This window comes from Idiotropiscis lumnitzeri, chromosome 4, assembly GCF_059441095.1.
Source record: "Idiotropiscis lumnitzeri isolate Australia: NSW breed Sydney's pygmy pipehorse chromosome 4, RoL_Ilum_1.0, whole genome shotgun sequence".
NCBI classification, from domain to species: Eukaryota; Metazoa; Chordata; class Actinopteri; order Syngnathiformes; family Syngnathidae; genus Idiotropiscis; species Idiotropiscis lumnitzeri.
Genome location: NC_142394.1, coordinates 20807927 through 20830963, shown reverse-complemented (window position 1 = coordinate 20830963; position 23037 = coordinate 20807927). Strand labels below are relative to the sequence as shown.

General features: G+C 40.7%; 1 protein-coding gene across 2 annotated transcripts; it reads left to right on the top strand.

Moving 5' to 3' along the window:
• Positions 1-379: 379 nt before the first annotated feature.
• fgf24 (fibroblast growth factor 24) lies at positions 380-16553 on the top strand. 2 transcript variants are annotated; one of them, XM_088292641.1, is made up of 5 exons: positions 380-925; positions 1054-1090; positions 8803-8971; positions 14012-14118; positions 15511-16553. In XM_088292641.1, exons 1-5 carry the CDS (start codon positions 894-896, stop codon positions 15781-15783), a joined length of 618 nt encoding a protein of 205 aa, XP_088148767.1. In that variant the 5' UTR covers positions 380-893; the 3' UTR covers positions 15784-16553. The 2 variants fall into 2 exon arrangements, with proteins under 2 accessions (XP_088148767.1, XP_088148766.1); XM_088292640.1 differs by having other exon boundaries at positions 8803-8980.
• Positions 16554-23037: the final 6484 nt, after the last annotated feature.

Genomic DNA, 23037 nt, shown 5'->3' with positions numbered 1-23037 from the left:
AAAATATGTTTTAAATTAATAACTTTTTTGTGTCGAAAGACAAAAGAACAGATTTCCTATTTAGATTTTTTTTAAACAACTCGAATTGTTTACAACTTCAACACAAGCGCATGATGTTGAATGTAAAAAAAACAAACAAACACCTATTTCAATTGTGATGGCATTTAACTGAATCCTTGCACTGGCAGTGAGGATACCAAAAAAATGAAAACGTGACCCGCCAACGAAAGGGGTTGCGGTGGGGATAGAGTGGGGTGGGGGGGATGTTCTTGTGCGCGAGGGGAAGCCCGTGCATGCTGATGGTCCATGGGATTACCCTATCAGGTGCAAACCGCTGACATGTTTCCACCCACCAGCGAGCAAAAAGCCTCACAGTGGCCCAACGTGCAGCCGCAGACGCGCAGCGCAGCCCGCTGACAGCCGCCTTTGGATTTCTTCTTCATTATCTCAACTTTTATTATTCCCAGTCAGGTGGAAGGGCGATTTATCACCATACAACACTTGCAGAATTTCAAAAAAGACAATGGCCCGTGCAAGGTGTAGAACTGCCCCTCTTCAGGTACACTTTGGGAACTTGTGATTTCTTTTTTTCTTCTTCTACTTCTCGGAGAGGATATCATTTGGAGAGTGGGATTTTGTTGCTTTTGATTTAATAATGTGGATAAATCGTCGACGAGGAAGCGCCTCATGTTGCCTCGGGTGAGCGTGTCACTGCCGGACTCCACCGCCGCGCGAAGTGTCTCCTCGCCGGAGCCGTGTGCGTAAAAGGCGCACGGGGGGCCGCATCGGAGTTCCAGGAAGGCGGCGGCGGTGGTGGCGGTTATCCCCCCCCCTCCTCCTCCACCCACCCCCACCTTCTTTCCTCTGTTGGTCGAGCGGAAGCAGGTGTCAAGATGTCGCCGCTGCCTTCCAGGTTCTTTTACCTGTAAGTGCCCCCCACCCTCCCTAACACATCCACCTCGAAAACAATCCGCATTCTTTCCAATAGAAGTCGCTAAAAACACCTCCATCTCGTGGAATTGCATTCACTTGTCTTTTTGTGTTTCCTCTCAGGTGTTTACATTTCCTGGTCCTCTACTTTCAGCTACAGGTATGTGCAATTTTCATTCGCTTTTGCAGTGTGCACCAAGCACTGCTTACCTAACCAACATTAACATGCAACAGTAAAAAAGAAGAGGGGGCAGTAACCCCCCCCCCCCCATAAAAAAAACGTGTTCTTAAATTATTCAGTTTAATGTATTTCACATAAAAGTTTGAGATTTTTTTACAATTCTAAAATATGTTTTCAAGTTACATACAACAGAGCTGCAGTTAACTAATGTACTGGATTAAAAAAAATCTTCTGTAACATGTACAGTTTGAGCAATATTGCAGCTAAATATAAGGCAGGGGATGTACCAAAATACTAATCAAATTCAAATGCACACAAATATGAATTATTTTTTCTGTTCAATAAAAACAGTCCTAAGATTCAATTTTACGTCAAAGTTAAATACAACTGAAATGATTTTTTGCCCCAACACCAGTTAAAAGCGTGTACTGTACTGTTGAAATGAGAAATGTGCCCATTTCCGAGAAAAAGTCTGAATGCTACAATGGTAACTTTTAATTGGCCCAAAGCTGCAGTCTAGCAAAGAATAATTCCTTTACTACAATTTTACTTGCATGATGGTCTCTATGGGTAGGTATGCAACTTTTTTTTGATACAATGCTATTAATTATTGCAAATTATTTGCAGACTCTATTTTTAGACACTCGTTTTCTCATTTAAAGTGTGGTTTCTCAAACTGAGGGTGGGGAGCCAAATTGGGTGCAGACTTACCAATTTGTACGGCATATCATCCATGGCCATAATATCGATGAGAACAATGCCAATATTAGCACGACGCAGGGATTGCGTCATAATTTATATGTCACATTACCTGCAATATTCAATGTTTAAAAAAATTGTATCGTGAAATAGGGATTGCACAAAAATAGACGAGAAGCATATTATTCATAATTGCCTGATTACAACTGCATCACAATACAGTACAGTAATTGTATAAAAATCCATTTATTTGAAGAAAAACAACAAAGCATCACAACATTTAACATTATTCTATGAAAGACAGGGAAACTTGGGGAAAAGATGGGTAAAATTCAGCTTAATGAAAAATAATTGGAATGTCCAATTATCAACATATAAATTCCCGTTAATAAAACTAAAGTGTGAAAATGTCGACATATGAGCCAGTATCGATAATGTATCTCAAGAAATTCACAATAGTTCAGTTTTTCTTAAAGAGGTCAGTCAGCATATACACAGCAGTTGAGATTAATTTCTGTATTAATTATTTTTAAGATTAATATTGTGTTTATGACTAAACATGCAGTATCTCTAAAATGTGAAAAAAAACTCATAACAAATATTTAACGATATGTACAGTAGATATAAAAATATTGGAAAAATGTAAAAGAAAAAATATTATTGTTTTAATTAGTATGTTTAATTAATTAACTATTTTCAAAATTTTATATTGATTGGATGACTTATGGTGAGGGTCACGTTGGTCCATTTTAAAAGTCTAAATATTCAAAGTGAAAAAGCATTTTTAAAATGTCTTTTTGTTATTCATATTTTTGAAGATATTTCTAAAATGTAAAAGAAACAAGCCCTACTTTTTGTTAGTTTTTTCTTTCAAAATGTATATGTACAAAATAATTTTTAAGAAATTATTTGGATTTTATGGCTAAACATGCAGCAGGTTATGTTGTTCCATTTTGAATGTTTAAATATTTAAGACAACAAAATATTTAAAAATAAAATAAACGCCACTTGTTTTTGTTTTATTTAATTGAATGTGAAATATTTTTTAAATGCAAAAGAAAAATGCCCTTTTTGTTAGTTTCTTATTATATGTACATGTATGTACAAAGCATTGTGGATTTTATATTTTGTGCTTATACATGCAGCGGATCACAATGACTCCTTTCAAAAGTTTAAGACTTTTCAAACAAACAAAAAAGAAATGCATGTAAAAAAAAAACTTAACATTTTGTGTTATTTTCATCTTAAAATTACTTTTGAAAATTACTATTTATTTTCTCACTTAAAAGACAGTAGGTCAAATAAGTCCATCTGGAATTTAAATATAGTTAAAAAAATACACTTAAACCATTTTTGTTGAAATTGACGACTCGTTTAAAATATATTTTTTATGATAAAATGACGACTATTAAACATATAACCAAAGCTGCGGGTCACATTGACCCGTAAACATTTTTGGCATAGCAAAGAAACAAACAAAACAGGAGTTTAACACACACGGTAGACCCCCCCCCCCCCAAAAAAAAAAATCAGCTTCACCTTTGACCCCCCCTGTTGCACATACAGTACATATAGACGTAAAGACCACATATAATTCGAACAATAATGATGTTGAGTACATTTGGGCGAGCACGGGATGACCACCGACTCAATTACGAGGGGACATAAAATGAGCACCAGTTGATGTTGAACACGCTTGCAAATCTCGTTTAAGGCGTGTGACAATTAAAAGTGTGTCACGGCTTGTATGTGCACTTCAATTAGCAGCGTGCCTTGTGTTTTTACAGATACTCCAAACTGGGGAGTTTAACAGCTCCTCTTTGAACAGATGCTTTGCTTTTTTTTTTCCCCAAGGGGAGTTGCTTGTTTTTTTTTTTTTTTGTTTTTTTTTTACGAGCGGCGTCTCACTTTGAACCGTAAGCACTAGCAGGCGTCTGCGCACCTAATGACTCGCTCGGTCAGCGTCAGGAGAAACGGCAGTATACTACAACGCTTTTATTTGGAACCGAACACGCACACACACACACACACACCCCCACACGACTCCCCTTGCCTCCACACTGGTGAGCTTCTCCCACGCCGAGTTATGACCTGTGACGTTCAAACAAACAAGCCAGAACGGGCTATGTTTTAATGTAAACCTGAATTTACTGTAACATGCATCATCATGTGGGTGGGACGATGGTTCCCATTTTTGCCTCGCAGTCGAGAGGTTCTGGGTTAGAATCTCACTCTGGAATTCGGCTTCCGACAGTCGCTATTAGCTAACATTGTAAATTAGCGTTTGTTGTCGTTTTTATCATGCACACTCGCAGATCTTGTTACGGCACATTTTTGCTTTGATGATCATGTTGCCATCACCGGCGAGCTTCCAAATCAAAGAAACTCAAAAGTGGAGGTGTTATAATGTCATTACGAACATCTCGCTCACAGACACATTTTTAGACAAAAGGCAGAAAATGGGACCGGGCGATATGACCTTCAAATATAATGCCACATATTTTTTTCTCCAAAATCAGAATTTAGACTTTAATCAAAAGCAAATGGCAGTCTTTAGAACTTGGTATGCACCCATGTTTTGTTTTGTTTTTTTTAAAGATACATTCAGTGCTAATCGAAACTGTATTCTGATTAATAATGCATTCGTGGTTTAAGAGTCCAACAGAATACTTTATCAATCTGAGCGGGACCATGTTGTGCAACATCAGCCTCTCAAGTTGACTGAAATCAACGTCGCTTCCGCTCTGCTATTTGCCGAACATCACATGACTAAACCTAGAAAACCGTTTAGCGGGCGCACTCTGACATGGTTTGCTAACATTTTGTTCACACCATTTAAAAAAATGCAACACAATGATTCAGAAGGTTTTCACATATTTTTGAATGAATTTAATTGCGTTAGCCCAAATTGACCAATATGAGCAGTGAGCCTCGCACTAATATGAAAATCAAGATGGCGCAGGTGCGCCTTCTAGGAAACTCCAGTCCTCCATGCTCTGTGGCCTCTGAGCCTCCAGTGTCATCAACACGTCACAATAGAGGTACTAGAAGAGTCACAGAAAGGCATCAAAATGAATCCGACACAAGTTATAATTTTGCCGTTGGACTCCTTGTTTGTGAGTATTAAGTCTCGCCGGAAAATGTCACATTATGATGCAATGCGCACTCGTCATCTTTGCCCGTCGTCGTGCTCGTGACCCCGCGCGCACGCCGGTGTCAAAGCGTTAACGTGGAGATGGATGCGACCAATCACTTCCACCTTTTGAAGTCGCCAGAGTATCGTCTTTCAAGTGGTCTTTGAAGACCGAGAGCGAAGGGGAGGGTGGGGGCAGTCGCGGAGACGACGGCGGCCTGATAAAAAGCGTCGCCGCTCAGCCGTGTTGGCCGCTTTTGCCTTTCCCGTGACAAGAAGTGCAACTTTGCACCAAAACACACCTTTGTGTTTGTTTGGAGATGACCAGATGGGAGATAAATCCCTCAGCAGGCTGCTTTTTTTTTTTTTTTTAACCTTTAAGCTTCACTTGAAGAGGGTTGATGAGAGATGATGCTGATCTTTGTCTTTCCTAAAGAGACTCTTGGATGTGTTTAATACACAAGTGTTTCTCTGAAGCTTGGGAGACCACAAAATTTAAAAATTATGATGTTTTTTTATGGGGTCTTAACAAAATAATTTTTACCGACATAGTCCTATATTTTTTTCAGAGCAAACAGCGTATTCTTTCGAGAATATAGTCCCGTTTTTATAAGAGGATGAATCTTTTCCAGACCAAAAGGCATAATATTGCGACAATGAATTTGTATTTTGGAAATTCACAAGTTAAATTATTACATCCTTCCCTTTGGTAAACATTTACTTTAATATTAGAATATTATGATTTTTATCTTGAAAAAATATGTCCATTATTATTTCGGAGGATTACAACTTTTTAGCCTATCAAAATACATTTTGTACACTTTATTTCTTGAAAAAAAACCTGTTTATCTTAAAAAAAAAAAAAAAAAAAACGGAAATTTATTTGCATTAATACAGAATTGAAGACCTATTTTCAAGAACAAAAGGCTAAAGCTGTCTTTTCCAAAATAAAATTCATAAAATGAGAATGAAATTGTGCTTTTGAAATACAATTTTTAAATATCTCTTTAGCCTATTAGCATAACCGCAGAATTTTTTGAATGCTTTCGGAAAACAACCAAAAAAAAAATTCTGAAAATTCCACAATCAAGAAGAGTCCTGTGGATTATCATGAACCAGATGACTGAAAATCTACACACTTGTAAAGAATAAAAAACTTTGGCAATTATGCTATTATGAACAATACAATTTTCTTCCCTTGTTAAACTTTGTGAAGTCTTTTTCCACCATTTTCTGGTTGCACTCAAACGCAGTTGTTTTGTGTGATCCCTGTGTGAGGCTAACCTTTTAGCGCCACCAACGTACACCAGTAGCCCCTTTCACACTGCCTCTTGGGAATTTCCCACCTTTTTTGCGCATTTCACTGTTCTGTCTAAACAGCGCCAAGTTGCCCCTGCACCTGGTGAGCCGCTAATCTGTGGTGGATCCTGTCGAACTCGCTTGTTTATGTCCTTGATCCACGTTTCAAGGATCAACTTGTCAACTTGTGACGTGTAAGGGGGGGAAAAAAATTGTGTGACGGCGTCTTTTTGTTCAACCTGTTGACTCACCATGACATGTTTGCTTTAGCGATGCCGAGTGGCCCCCCAAAAATGGGGACAGGTTCTGAATCTTGACATTTGGGAAGCACACCCATCCATATTGTTACCTTTGGCCTGCGGGAATATGACGGCGTCTATCGCCACTGACTTTACGCACAAGCCGGCACGGCGGGATTTTGCCGCGACCGTTTGTGCGTTCAAGCAGAGACATGAAATCCTGCAATCACATTATTGGTACCGCAGTCTGTTTTTGATAAATAAAATTGACCGAGAGTGACAATTGCTTTCAACACAAAGATAGTGTGAAAGGGGCAACTGGTTTTGCTGTAACCTCTTTATTACACAGGGATCCTGGAAAATTGCTGCATTAGAATACCTTCATATAATTAAGTCAGGCCAGCTTCTGGTTCGATTTATATAGTCCCGGAATGCCTATAGTGGAAGTAATTTTCATGTGGATCTCTCCCAAAATAAAGATAAAAATGTATATTTTTAAATCTATTTACGTGGCATGTGTTATCGCCCCCTAAAGGACTGGAGTGGAACAGTCACATATTTATATTCTGTCTCTTTCCAGTGAAAAGATGCATTTCCAATTTTGCCCCCAAAACTGTGGAATAACAATTTAAACATGTTTTTTGAAAGGGAAAAAAAACACCAAGCATTTTAGTAAGAAACGTACAGTACATTTTTGGATGTTTACGTTTTTACTCTTTCGTCAACAGTCCAAAATTACATCACATTTTCAAGATTGAGCATCTATAGATGCAGAAGTAGCGTCGCCCTGTGACAAAGTGACCAGTATCTTTTTTGATCCCCACCAACCCCTGGTTCCTCATGTTTGTGTTTTAAGGACCTAACCAAGATGTGTTTGCTTGAGTTCGTCTTTTCTGTACATCTAAACATCTTCATTGCTTGAAAAGACGTTTCACATATCAACAAAGTCAAAATGATCTGCATTTACATGGACCTGGTAAATGACCATATTGTCCATTTCAGATCCGTCGTTGGTGATATCATTGAGCAAAAAAATGAAAACAATGACTACATTATCTCACCATTTGCAGCGTTTTAACAAAGTAAGGAGTAAAAAAAGTACAAACATCCATTTTCATATAGGGAGTCAAAATAAAATGTCATCAGAAAAGTACTTATTCAAGCAAAGTACAGCTCTGGAACAATCTACAAAGTACACGAACAGTCAAAACACGGTCACGTTTTCACAGCTTGTCATTTTTAGCGCCTCGTGAGAGTCTTACACAATATTCCCCCCACCCCCATTCCGACTTCTAAGAATTTGTTCTAGCGCGGCTGCCATCTTTCCCATGGCTTTCGCTGGATGTCATCAATTGTCCTGGGTTAGAACAACAAGAGCTCGGGGTATGTAATGCCTATGTAATTAGCCACCTGAGAGCCGCCACGTAAAGAGCCATTAGCTTGCAATTACCGCCAGCGTCCAGCTGTGGAAACCAGGTCCCGCCGCAGATTCCAGGGCTTCCGAAAGTATACGTTTCCTCAAGCGCTCGCGCTTCTGACGCCGCCGCCCTTGCGAAATAAGTCAGCAATTTCCTCGTTTTTTTACGCCGGGTCTAAGGTGCTCGTAAACATCAGTCAGGTGAAGCCTTCAGAGAACGGCTTTGATGGTTTCGATTTTTCTCTGCCGGATGACTAAATACAAATTCTTTTGTTACTGTACATTTTCAAGTATTTGTTTTTACTTGAGTGTCTAATCCTTACTTTATGTACTGTTCAGTACATTTCAACATTTGTACATTTTTACTTTGATTATTTTGTACTTAGTTTTTTTTTTAACTTGTGTTTACAGTAATACTGTGAGTACTTTAGCCACCGCTGCTATCTTCCGCTAATTTATGGAGCCTGCTAGGCCCCGCGGGCGGATATTTGTTTGATGATAGTGCGACTTCAGGTGTATAATTGCTAGTGGTAGAGCAATGCAAGTAAATCAACATGGCCCCGGGGCTCAGCATGAGGCTGCACTTGTTGCTCTAGGTTTTTTTTTTTCTTTTGCAAACTTCATCAACACATCAAGCAGTTAGCAGCTTGTAAAAAGACGAAAGCACTAAACTGCCACACGTGCTTCCTTTACCTGGATTGATTGAAAAAATATTCCTTCTCAGGCTGGGCTGTTAATCAAATTTATTGATTGATTTGAGTTTTAACGCTCAGAAAAAAAGACGTTTATTAAGTTAATACCAACAATAAAAATATATATTAAAATGTATTAAAATCAATTATCAGATTTTTGTTATTTTAAGGCCATGACGTCTATCTCTGAATCCATCGTTTCCCTGCTTCAGGAGTCGCAGCAGAGCTCCGCCGACTTCCGTTTCTACATCGAGAACCACACGAGGAACCCTGACGACCTGAGCCGCAAGCAGGTCCGCATCTACCAGCTATACAGCAGGACCACGGGCAAGCACGTGCAGATCCTTGGGAAGAAGGTCAACGCAAATGGAGATGATGGGGGCAAGTATGGTATGGGAGAATTCCTGTGCATCTCACCCACACGTCACACTATGCAATATATATATATATATATATATATATATATATATGTATATTTTAGTATTTGTGGGTTCCCTTTTATGACATTCCATCTGAGGTTATATTTATGGTAAAGTATGTTATGCATCTTGTTCTTTTTTGACGAGGTTAGAGTCTTGAAAAAACAATGTACTAGTATGTTTGGTTCCAAATAGCTAAATTAGCAAAGTCCTTTTGTGCTATTTTAATGTAGACACCAATTTATTAAAAAAATAAAATAAATTAGCATGTGGAAGTAGATACCCTAAGTATACCAAAACTAGTTTGCTAAAATAGATTTGCCAAGTAGCTAGCAAAGATAAAATAGCTAAGTAACTGGCTAAAAAAAAAACTAGCTTGATACACATTATGAGTAAACTACTCAAATCGATAAGCTCAGTAGCTAGCTATGGCAGCTCAATAACAAATTAGCTTGCTATATTTTAGAAAATATGTATCTAGCTATGACATGTCTTTATATTTTTTAAATTTAGCTGGCTGAACTTGAGAAGCTAAGTAGCTAGCCAAAAGATAATTAGGTAGTTTGTAGATGAGCCAAGTAGCAACAAATATCCCTTAACTAGCCTAACTAACTAGCTAAGAAATCTAACATTTTAAAATAAATAAGACAAATAGCTTGCCAAGACAGATTGATGTTATGAGTAAACTACGTAACTCAAAAATACTCAAAGTAGCTAGCTATGACAGATTGAAACAGCTTGCTATACTTGATAGACTGTATAGCTAGCGCTAACAAGCCAATATATTTTGGAAAGGATCTCACTGAACTTGAGAAGTTAAGTAGGTAGCCAAGAGCTGAGTAAACTAGCCTGTTAAAATAAAGTATCATCACCCACAGCACAGGAGTGGAACGGTGTTACTTAGCCAGGTAGGAATGAGGTGGAACGTCAGCTGGCAACTATAGTTCCTTGCACGCTAAAATGCTAAATGCTAAAAAGCTCACAGCAGCTGACTCTGGGAAATTGCCGAGTTCAAAAAATATTTCCTCGCTGCTTGTTGGAGCTTGAGTGGAAGCAGATCCCGTTATTTTTCTTGTGTTTTTTTTTTCTCCCTGCGAGGAAGCCTTGCCAGTTGTGCGTCCCCCCCCCCCCCCCCCCCTCAGCCTCTCCGGTCTGCCCGTTCAGCTGCAGTGCCTGGCACCTGCCAACTCCCCGCACTTACGCCGCCCTTTGGTCACCAAGAAGACGTATGCTGCGCTCTTCTTATCGCAAATTAGTGCATTTGTTATTTTTAGGGAGGCTTGCTCCTCCGCGGTAGTCCGTCACCCGGGTCGCAGTGCGGAGCTTTTAAAGAGATAAAATTCTCAATCTGGAACATTATGCTCCATCTTTTGACGGTTGGGGTCAAAATATGTCCATGGCCCAGCGTCACATCACTCATACGGCTACGCTACATTCGCATTTATCAACATGTTCAGTCTTTTACATGTATGATGGGCCTCTTAATGTTTGACGAAGAGGCCATTTATGGAATTTTGAGTTCTCATATTTTACAATGGTTCCTCTGCGGTTTTGCTTATTTTAAAATTTCCTTGACCGTATACTGTAAGGTGGTTATTTTACAAAAACATTGTATGGATGATTTAAAAAAAAATGGCATGATACAGCATGCTGAGGTGTCGTGCTCCGCAGTCTCCACTTTGCTGCAGCAGCCTATTTTACTGCTGCCCTAAGTCTCCTAGATTGTTTTTTCTCCTTGCCAAGAGCCATTACAGGAGATTCTTGATTTCGTCCACTGATGTTTTTCTTGCTTGTTCGCATGTCCACTTGGCTGGAGTGCTTTTTTTTTTAACTGCCTTCAGTCTACTATCGGATACAATTTGAATCGTGATCGATAAGAAAATACAGCAGACTCTCGTTCTTCTCTGTTGTCGTTATTTATTAGTATGTTTCGTTCTCAACGTGGTTGAATTGCTCAGTTTTTTGTTTTACTACCCGTAGTCTCCTTTTGGATAAAATGGGTCCCGTGAAAAAAAATAAAGCTGGCCAATGTTCTTCTCCTTTATTGTCGTTTGTTAGTATGTGTCGTTTTCAGCTTGGCTGAGATGCTCCATTTGTTTCTACTGACCTATTTTTCTTACTGAAGCGTAAATACAGGAGACCCCTCATTTTCCTCCACTGCTGTCGTTCTCCAATTATCTGGAGAGATGTCGTCTTGTTGCCCTTAGTTTCTTTCTGGATAGAGGTTGTTTGTAAGTAAATACGGTAAAGCATTGGTCTTCAATCCTGTTCCTGTCGGTCTTCTGGCCCACCTATTTTCCATCCCTCCCTGCTCCAACACAATGATCAGATACTCAGCAAGAAGCTGGATAACGGTCCCGATCATTTGAATCAGGTGTGTTGCCGCAGGGAGAGATGGAAAACAGGCAGGACAGGGGACCTCGAGGAACAGGACTGAAGACCTCTCAGTCGAGCCTTGTTCTTCTGCATTTCTTAAGCATGTCTTGTTCTCCACTCGGCTGCATTCGTCCATTTTTCTCGCTCAGATCAGATGTGTCTCCTTACCAAGAAGTAAATAGAGAAAACCCCGATCTCCTCCATTGCTGTCCCCGTTAGCATGTCACATTCTCCACTATGCCGTGGTGCTCCCCTTGCTGCCCTCAGTCTCCTATTGGAAATAAATTGACTCTACAGGAGACCCTCCTGCCTCCTCTTTTTCCGTTTCAGACGGTGTCTGAGGATTGTTTTTTTCTTTTTGTTTTTTTGTTACACGCCGTCAATAAAAGCACCGCATGCCCTCCTTTTGTCAACCTAATGCCACTTGCTACGACGGCATTGATTTGCCGCCAGATTACGCTTAATTAGCGCGGCTCAGCGGACGGCGACTCAAGAGGATCCCGTTAAGTTTGGCCAAATCTTCACTTAACGTCTTCTTTGTTTCTGAACACACACAGACAGGGAGAGAGGTCACGTTTGGGATAAAAAAAAAAGTTGAGGCCTATTAGAACGCAAATAATAATTTCTTCAGGTCATTCTGCTGTTGATTAATAATTTATCTCAAAATCCTAACACCAATTTAACATAACTAATATGGCACTTTAATTCCACAGGAGTCCAAACGTAGCCTTTTTGTAAGAGAAAAAAATTAATAAGTGGAATTTCAAAAACAATTTACTCTCCTCTTTGGGCTTTAACAAAAAAAAAATATTTACATTGCATATAGACATAATTTGCCGGGATGAAAAGTCACCATCATATGAGGATAAAATCTGATCTTTCCAAACTAAAGTTGTATTATTGTAATGTTGACATTTAACTTTGGAAGAAAGTCATGTTTCAATAAGATTATTTAAATTATTTTATCCTCATAATATTTCATACATATTCAGGAAAAGACACCTTTATGCGCTGAAAACAATTTAACACTCTTAGTTGTAAAAAAAAAAAAAGAAAAAAAGCACACAATAGGAATTTATTCCCGTTATATGGATTTTGATAAAAAAAAAATATTCATGCAGAGATGTCAAATTTACGCGATAACACATCATAAACATATCAAAGCTTTTAATTGTCCAAAAGCTAAGGAATGTAGCATTAATCGGTATATTATAGAGGTGCAACAATTAATCGATTAATCAACAACTAATCAGTGATCAAATTAATTGAGAGTTATTTTTGTAGAGACAGTGTTTAGTTTAATATTGTCTAAATCTTTGGAAATTCCACCTCTGAAGTCTCGACCAACTGTAAATATTGTCAGATGTGGTCCCTCGATTCATCAATTAATCACTTATTAAAATAAATATGAGTTGCATCCTAAACATATTATAATTCTTTCATTGGAGCATACGTGTCTCCACTTGTTGAAATGATCCCAGATTATTCGCTGAGCCCTAAATTTGGGCTTGCGAACCCCACTTTGAGAAGCACTAAAGAATCCTGACGGCATAAAAACCCAGCAATCAAAACTTCCACCGCCTTAAGGCTCATTTCTTCCTCCCGCTTGTCCCCGTGTAGTTTAAGGCTAGCAGGGGGGGGGGGTTTGAAGGCAGGGGGAGCCCATCCCCGTCCCCGGGACCTATTCTGTCCTGAATGGCCGCCCTGTGTGTTAAACAAATGGATCATCTTAACTTTTTGATTGAGTGAGCACAGACTAAAGGCAGACTTGAAACCTAATCCAGTGGGGGGGACGCGGGGTGGGGGGGGGGGGGCATAACCACTGCGCAAATGTTTGGCGGCCCTGCTTGGAGGGCCCCCGCCATAGACAAAGGGCCACCTTGCGGGGGTTAGCGGGGGGACGGGGGCGTGGGGGGATCCCAATAAATAAAAGAGCTACCGACCGGGATGCGTCCTGGGAGTGGATTACTGCTGTGTCAGCTTTAAAACGTCGTTGGTTTGGAGCATGTGTCCTTACTTGAAAGGTTGATTTGCAAATAATAATTTTTGGTTTTTGCCCCAAACACACATTTTTGTAAATACTACGTCCACATTTTTTATTTTTAGTTTGCATAACCAAAATTTCAAGAGGAACTTATATGTGCATCATACTGAGGTATTTTTGCTCCGCAGTCTCCACTTTGCTGCAGCAGCCTATTTTCTTGCTGCCCTTAGCCTGTTATCACATTGCCCTTAATCTCCTTTCAGATAAAACACGGATCAAATTTATCTCTGTCCAGAATAGATATCAGACCCACGCCTTCCTAATTTGTTGTGAGTACTTAAACATGTCTTGTTCTCCACATAGCTGTGGTGGCCCAATTACCTTTTGCCCTTAGTCTCCTTTTGGATCATATACTCCTTAGTGAGTTCTCCTCTGGTGTTGATGTTTGGTAAGCATGTCTTGTTCTCCACTTGGCTGCAGCAGCGAATTTGCCTGCTACCCTTAATCTCCTTCTGGATAAAATTCAAAACTGAGTGGAAAGCCTGAATTTGTACATCAGTGTTGTATTTTTTTGCCAAAATGTTCAACATGCTTTAATTGGGTGGCCCTAAAGTGTTGTTTTTTTCTCTTGTGTTTTTTCAGCTCTTCTGGTGGTGGAGACGGAAACCTTCGGCAGCCACATCCGAATCAAAGGAAAAGAGAGCCAACACTACATCTGCATGAACGAGAAGGGCAAAATAGTCGGAAGGGTGAGTTGTGCTATAAATTTTGTCAAATCAAAACAAACATTTCCGAGGGTGGGCTCTTCATTCCGGCTGGCCGGGATATCGGCCCCCCCCCAAAAACAAAACCCCTTTGATAACTGTGGGCCAGTTCCTACATTACGTAACCGGATCGCTCAATTAGCCGCCGCAATGGCCACAATGCGTCCGCACAGCTAATGGTCACTTAGGAGGAATGCCATTATGTCACCTGCTCACACCAGGTGGTCTCGGGGGAGTGGTGATGCGTGCGGGAAAATATAGTCGCGGCCCATCGTTATTCATTTCTCATCCAAATCCTCCATCAGAAGCTGTTTCAGCCCAACAATTGAAGTAAGGACAATTAGTTTTTGCTTGGTTTTAAAAATGAACATCAAAAGTGAATTGCATGTTCTGTGTGTTTTCTTGCTGCCCTTAGTCTCCTTTTGGATAAAACACATCTCCTTCCAGAAAAGCGAATAGAAGAAAAATTCGCTGTTCTCTATTATCTCAGTCTCATTTTCCAGTTGGCTGCAGCAGGCCGTTTTTTCGCTGCCCTTAGTCTCCATTTGGATCAAATGTGTCATGTTCCAGAAAATTAAACTGCAGTTCTCCTTCATTGCTGTTGTCTGTTACGGTATATTTACTTCCACTTGGCTGTAGCGCTCTCATTTTTGCTGCCTTTAATCTGTTTCCGGATAAAATTTGTCTTCTTCCAGAGACATAAATACAAGGATACTGTAGTTTTTTTGTTTGCATGCTTTGTTTGACATGGCAATGGCGCTGTTTTTTCACTTTCTTTTGTCTCTTTCGGCATAAAATTTAGTTTCCTAGTTTCCGCTTGCATTTTTCCTGTGTCCTATTCTCCACTTGGCTGCTGTGATCAGTTCCTTAGTGCCCTTAGTCTTCCCCCTGATAAAATTTCCATTCTTCCGGAGAAGTAAATACAAGAGAATTCTTCATTGTTGCTGTTTGTTAGCATCTTTTCCTTCACTTGGCTGCAGTGCTCTGTTTTTTTATTTTTTATTTATTTATTTGCTGCCCTTAGTCGCCTTTTGAATATACAGGCCCTTGTTGTTCTGCCTTACGTCTGGACACACCACAGGATTACCTTCCGCAGTCACCACTTAGCCACACCGGCCCATATTCTTGTTGCCCGCAGTCTCTTACTGGGTAACATTTGTCTCCTTAGTTTATAGAAGTAAATGTACACCACGGTTAGTCTTATTTAACTCAGGACACTGCAGTAGTAGTGCTTATTATACTGATTTGGGGGAAAAGTCCAGTATTTCTGAACCAATATGTTTTTGGGGTATGAACAACAGGAACCAATTCTTCTCCTGTTTAAATCATCCATTTTTTAAATAATAATTGAAAATGTCTTGCTTATTTTGTTGGCAGCCCGACGGCAGGAAGCAGGAGTGCGTGTTTGTGGAGGAGTTCCTGGAGAACAACTACACGGCGCTGGTGTCGGCCAAGTACAAAGGCTGGTACCTGGGCTTCAACCGCAAGGGCCGGCCCAAGAAGGGCTCGCGCACCACCCAGCGGCAGCAGGAGGTCCAATTCATGAAGCGGGACCCCAAGGGTCGCGAGGACCCGCTGGAGGAGTTCCGCTTCACGCCCGTCACCAAGCGCACGCGGCGAGCCCGTCGGCTAAAAGCCAGGAGGAACTGATTGATTGACAGGTGGTTTGATGGGCGGATGGATTGATTGACAGCACTCAGGAGGGCGGACACTCCACGGACAATCTGGTCTTGAAAGAACAAATTTTTATTTTTCTACTTGACGCGTCCCACCGTCTTATTTATACAAACGGATAAACCACAGGAAGCTTTTGGGGACGGCGTCTTTGTTGACTGTCAAGCCAGGAGGTGACGCAAAGCCGTAAAAATCAGCCAAGCGGGATTTATTGGAATCGTGTTTGTGTTGCCCCGCCATGACAAGGACGCCATACTTTCCACTGGAAGAGGACGCCGTGGAGACGAGAGGAGGCGGGACGTCGCCACTGGAATGACTGTGTTGCCCGAAGTGCAATATTTCACACAGCATTCGATTTTTTAATTTGTATTTTTTTTATTTTTTTTTTACTCGATTCCACGTCTTCCGCATTCATCGCAGACGCACTACTGGACTTGCCGAAAAAAAGAAAAAAAAACTTGAGGTTTTTGTTCTTTTTGGTGATGAAGACTTCCTCTACCTCCTGGTTTCTTGTTTCCCGAATCATCAGCAAACTCTTAATCTTGCGATTTCTACTGGGACACACTTTCGTGACTTTGCCAGCTTCTCTCTCCAGTAATGTGTACTCACCTGTCTACTGGCAACCTTACTAACAACATGACACACACATTTATGACCTTCTTTTTTTTAAAATGTAAGCAAAAAATAATTTTATGACTATTATTAAGATATTTATTGCCTCCCCTTTGTAAATAAAATGTGATAAGTTTTATTTGGCCTCTGTTAATAAAATGAGGACTATATTTTAAATCAGTGACGTCGTTGTCTTTATTGCAAGACGGGTGGAGGGGGGGTAGGTCCTCGTGCTATTGGGGATCATTTGGGCGAATTCTCGAGTAGCAATTTGAGCTCCAAATTCTCTCAGGGTGGATTATTGAAATCAGAATGAACGACTTCCTGTTCATTTCCGGACATGGGTCTTTGAGAATTTTTGGTGCATCCTTTCATGTCATGACATGTCCACCAGTTTCAGGGTGATCGGTAAAACTGGTGTTCGGGGCTCGATAATGTCTCCTTATGTTAAAAAAAAATAAACATAGGCCCCTCAAGTTGTGCCTTAACCCTGGACGCTCCGTAGTATCCGTATTTCTGTAGTGCCCTGTTACGTCGCTGCCCGCAGTCTCCTCATGGATCATTTTTTTGTCTTTCATAGCTTAGAGCATTGTTTACAGGCCACGTTGGCTGCGCCTCTCTTAATGCGGTGTTCAATTCTACAGCGTTTTCAAGCTGCCCGCAGTCTCCTCTTGGATAAAATTTAAAAAAATAGAAGACCCCAGTTCTCATATCTTGTTGTTTTTTTGTTTTTTTTGTTGTTTTATTTTTGCTGTTTCCTACAGTACTACGGAAAAAACATTACATCCAAAACCGAGGCTAGTCTTAAAATGCAATAAGGTAACATTGCTCAAATATTTCAAGATCATACCAATGAGCGGAAAAAGCGCAGTATCGCTTCGCTAACCTTTGAACGCTGCTAAAAATACTGTCTCCTTTTTGTTGTAAACACGCAAACGGTGTGGACATTTTTCCATGTTTTATGAAAGGTGCTGCAGGAATGCGCAGCGGCATGCTTTCTCGAACGCTGTTTACACGAACCGTCAGACTGAATGATGATGCCACGGTAAGGCAGAAGCAGGAAGAAAAAAAATAATACTTTGCGTTTGAATTCCCAGAGCTCCTTCCTTCCATTCGGACCCCCCCGGAGACCCCCCACCTCACCCCGTCCCGCTTACCTTCTCTGGTACGTGTGGTCGACTTTTAACAGCGGATGATTCACCATGAACATGATAGATCAGCGCTTGTCTCTGATGGCCGAGTTAAAGCAGAAAAGACTTTTAGGAATGTTTTATGTCCCCCTCGTTGCTTTTTCATCTCATTGCCCCCCCGCCCCCCCCACACACACAACCTCTTTGAGCTACTAAACCACTGTTTCCCAGTCACCGGTGGTGAGTTTCAGACCTGGTCCTCCAGTGGGTATTTAAATGACCCAACCCACCTCGTAAAAACACCATCATGTTACAAAATAATAGTGCGGCATTAAACAATGAACGGATGCATTTTGCATATTTTAGGTTGATCACCTTCAAACCTCTGCAAGCCAGACAGCCATAGTGTTACTTGACCCGTCCAGTTTTTCTTGAAAAATGCACCTTGAAAATAATTTTTTCCATCCTGTGCGACATTGCACTCTCCAGTAATCAATCAATCTTCAGTGCGCATTTGAAGCTAAACCAATCAGAGGACAAGATAATGCTGACGTCACTTTGAGGCGTCATGAAGGTGCAGATTGGTGAATCGAAAAGCATATTGGTTCAAAACAAAAAGGTGTGAGTGTGGTTGACGCCAACACTCTCAATTCTGAACACGTTGGGCAAATATTTGCATGGCAACACCTCAAAGCTGAAATCTGATTGGATGAAAAATAAATAAATAAATTACAAGTCACTGGAAACTGAGCTAATAATACACATGCTATGAAATGAAGACAAAAGACCTTTGGATACAAATATCGCCAATTAGGTCCATGCTTCTGAATATGTTTATTCACAAATGTACATCATGTGTACATCACATTTCGGTCTTTTTAGTTGAATGCAAACTGCAAAGCCATCTTGTTGCATAAATGGCAACAAGTGGAAAAGTATTAAATTTTTCCGCTTGTCACTATACGTCGCCGATGTAGATAGATGAACAGAGATACAATAAACATTGAAAATAAACAATGATTTGCAGATTGAATAAGTGGATTTTATCTGTCCGTGTGCGACTCACACACACACAGTGCAGTGTGTGAAGTGCTACCTGTGTGAACCCATTTTCTAAAATTAAACTTGACCATGAAATATAATTTAAATCCTTTATAAATGTTACCCATCTATAGGATTTAGAATATTCTACAAGTCTCATTGCCCACAGGAAGTGACATCATTTCGATCCTTTGTAGGCCATGACAAGGTCAACTGTAAATTCACGCATTTATTTTTCTATATATTTGCTGATGTTTAAACTGCCTCTGTACTTATTTAAAAAAAAAGTCACTTGAAATGTGTTTATTGTAAAAGCTGCTATCAGCATAAATGCCATCGGGCTATAGTGTATGTGTTAGCTAATTCTATTCGGAGAAAATAATCCTGTTATTTTTAGGCCCATTACTCAAAAGGTTTTCAGTCCGACCCAAAAAAATAAATAAAAAAAAGTTGCTTGAGATGAGCCATTATATATTCGGAGTAGAGTATTGTCAGATTTAGAGTTGGGAAAAAAATTGTTACATTACAACAAGCGAACGGCACCGATTCACTGTCATCACCTTATTATGAATCTTTTTGATGAAAACATGATCTGCCAGTGAGGCACCTGGGAACTATTTTAAATGATGGAAATGCATAATATCCTTATCAAAAAACAGCAAGGTCTCTGATGGGCTTTTTGGTGAAATTTTAGAATGAAATTAAACTACACAATAACCTTTACAGGTCAACTTCATTTGATCAAGAATGTTCACCCAATAGCCGAATATCCCGAACTTTCCGCGCGTCGTGAACCGTATGTCTCCTTTCAGTCAGTTTGACACTAAGTGAAGTGAAACTACCAAAAAGAAGCCAGAAGGAAACGCCTCCGATGCTTTTTGAGTTTCCCATCGGCATACCTCAGAGTTACCCAAGTGTGTCAAAAAGTGCATATTGACATTTAAACCAATAAGGGGGAGACGCCGTTTTTTTTTTTTTTTTTGTGCATAAACCTCCCGCCAGGCTTTTCATTGGCTCCACCTTTGATCAGTGGGCCCAATCACTTCCAAATGAAACATAGAATGGCCCCCTCTCTCTCTCTCTCTCTCTCTCTCTCGCCCTCTCTCAAGCTTTAAATGCAGCCTCGCTTGCCAACTGGTTGATATTCTATTATTAGGGCACACACAATGGATACAGTATGAGCCACGGACGCGGCGAGTGAGAAATAGGCGGTCGCCGCCACACACTTAACAATTAGCCGTGCCAACAGAAATGTTTTCACGTTTAACAAGATTTGTCTCGGCGAGTTTTAGCGGAGGTGAGCGAAAAAGACGAGACGTTCCAAAGCAAACAAAGCTCGCTTACGACTTTTCACGACTCGTCATTTACTGTCAAAACAGGAGCGTGGCCACTCGTGCGACCAGTTGCTCCTTTTTTAATGTATTTTTATTTTTTTTCTACCGCCGTGGCATCGTCGCGGAGGAGACAGTGTGTGATTGTAGGAGTGTTTTTATAGGATTACCAATGTGCTTACTGGACGTACTCGGTAGCACGGGTGGAAAACACAGACCAATGCGGTGGACTTTGAAATAACAGCTATACTGTAAACCACAATGTCACTCGGTTCAAATGCACGCACGTTGGGTTCATTTCAAACGAAATTGTCCATGGGTGAGAATGTGAGTGAGAAAGCTTGTCTATATGTGCCTGGCGACGGACTGCAGACAAGTCTAAGCTGTACCCCGCTTCTTGGTGAAATCATTTTTAAAATGATAAAACGATGGAACCGTTTTAAAAAGATTTATACAAAATTAACACATATGATGAGCATGTCCGGCCCACGGTCGAAAAGGTCTGGGATCAACTCTCGGTCTTCTGTTGTGGAGTTGCAATTTGCGGAGCCAAAGACAAATAAAGGTTTCGTTATTGTGATCAAGGATGGATTTAGAGCGTTGACTGATCTCTGTGAGAGTGTGGAGTCTTACCGCGCGTTGTAAGCAAGTTCCCAGTAAAGTATTTAGGTCCCTGTAAACTGAAAAGAAATGTCTCGCAACCTCTGAAAGGAGTGTTCTTGACAACCCTGCCAAGTTCGAACGATTAAAGAAATTCTGAAAATTCAACCTGTTCTCTCCACATTTATTTATTTTTTTTTACCCTGCCTGTTCCACAGTGACATGCGTGCGCTCACAGTTGACAACGAGGCACTCTAAAAGCAACGATCCACAACCACGGGTTCGCGGGCCACTTTGTACTGGTCCGCATGGATGAAAAAAGTGCAAATAACACATCCAGATGCTAATTGTCTCTGCCACTCCAAAATCGAGAATCTAACCCCGATCCTCAGGACTGCGAGGCAGTCGCGATAACCACTTGTGCACCATGCTGCCGTTCATTTCCAATCACAAAATGTTATTCAAACCTGATTTCACCATCCTGATATTCACACGAGTGGAAAAACAAACACAAGTTGAGAATGCGTCCTCCATTGAATCATGTGGCTGGTGTCCATTGGTGGGAAAGTGCTGATTAATTGTGTCATAGCCCTGTGAGAAAGTACGCCCAGCGCGAAGCACTAATTACGGGCCCGGGGCAGAGGGGGAGGATTGGGGGGGGCTTGGCCAAGAGAAAAGAGGGGAGTGAAAAACTCCACCGTGAACAAAGGCTCATGTCATATCTCAAGACAATGAGGAGGCCAAAGAATGGCAAGCAAAGGAGAAGTTAATGAGCTGTGTCACCTGGCATCTGACTGAGGACGCTCTTGTTCGCATCGGCCAGTGTCAACTCAAGATAACAAACACTTCCAATTGCGGTTGTTGTTGTTGTTGCTATTGATGCTGGTGGTGCGTTGAAGGCAGGGGTGTCAAACTGGTTTTCACGCCCTCGTTATAACATTGAACGCTCATATTCGTAAATGTTTCAGCCGTAGGGGATGTCCTGAGCACATTTCCAGAGACGGATCAGTTTGGTATGGATCTTGGTTTTAGTGCAAATTGCTACAAAAATAAGTCAGGATCTCAAACTTTTTGAAGCCAGCGACCCCTTACAAGAGGTGACAATTCCGAAGGAGCCACTCATAAGCTTATAATGATCATGTGTACCCTTAAAGGGGATGTCAAGCCCAAAACTTTCTTGACAAGAATATGTTCTATGCAGGCCCACGAGTCCAAACATGGAATTCTGATTAATATTGCATTTGTGGAATATGAGTTAAGCGGTAAGATTTTAGCCATCTCAGGGGGCGGCCATTTTATCACTTCTGTCGACTGAAATGACATCACAGTTGCTCAGGGCACAACGACCAAGCTTCAGTAAAAAGGTGAGCCATGATTGGTGAAGACTGAAAAACTGTTTGCGAACATCTTTGCAACCGTGAACCAACCCCGACACAACATTCGCAAGCATTTGCCGCTCTGTGAGATAGAAATTTTAGGGAGGAAAATAGTGGACCAGATATTCGAGGGTTCTAGCCAGACCGTGATTAGTGAAAATCAGCAAATAATTGCCTGGTTGATTTTTTTTTCATGACTATTAAATGGGAGAGTCAATCCTTATAATTGCCATGAAAAAAAATTCTTCTGCAAATAATGACGAATAAATTAACATGCAAATGGTAAACTACAAATAAGAAGAGGCCATTTTAGTTGATTGTTTTATCAAGGGACTTTTTGCACTTTCTTAAATTAATTAATAAATTAATGTAATTTATTGCTAATTGCACAGGGCAACAACAAATTTTAATCAGAGATGGTTCTCTATGCCCGTAAACGCATTTTTGATGCTAATTTAAAAAACTGCTTTGACTTTTTTCCCCGAGCACATCAGGTTCTTGAGGTATTTTGTTTTTAAGCTTGACCCACGAAAGCGTGCACAAAACGGATTTTACCATCCATTGCTATTATTATGGTTATTATGAAAAGTTTACTTACTGCTTGAAAAATTTAGTACAAATTGTTGACTGGTGTTATTTTATGATTATTTTTATTTTATGATGAATATTGAGTGTGCCTGTTTTTTTGTTTGTTTTCTTTTACTAGAAGTCCAAATTTCCTCAAAAGATGTTTTTTTCATGATTTAACTCACGCTGTGCCACGTGGGCCGCTGGACAACATTGTGCGCCCCCGCCGTGTTTACGCTCACGCCGACCTCTCGCCTGAGGTCTCTTCCCAGGTCCCCGCGCCGCTAATGCGACACATGTTTTCATGAGCCAAGACAAGCAACCCCGCCATGGTGGCTGCTCTCCACAACTAATGATGTCAAGTGATTCCCGCTCCACCAAATCCCCTTTTTAAAAGCGGGATAAAAGAAGAGGTCAGCGCACGGGGGCCTCTCGGAGGGGGCGGGGGAAACAAGAAGGAGGACAACTGCACCGTAGTGTCATTGGATGATTTTTGTTTTATTGGTGTCAAAGTGACTAAACTGGAAATTTTCACCGCCATCTCAATTTTAAATGCCAAACTGAACAGAAAAC

Coding starts and splice junctions, on each gene's coding strand:
- fgf24 (XM_088292640.1), top strand. CDS start 894: ATGTCGCCGCTGCCTTCCAGGTTCTTTTACCT. Junction 8,981..14,011: donor AGATGATGGGGGCAAGTATG/GTATGGGAGAAT, acceptor GTGTTTTTTCAG/CTCTTCTGGTGGTGGAGACG. Junction 14,119..15,510: donor AGGGCAAAATAGTCGGAAGG/GTGAGTTGTGCT, acceptor TTTTGTTGGCAG/CCCGACGGCAGGAAGCAGGA.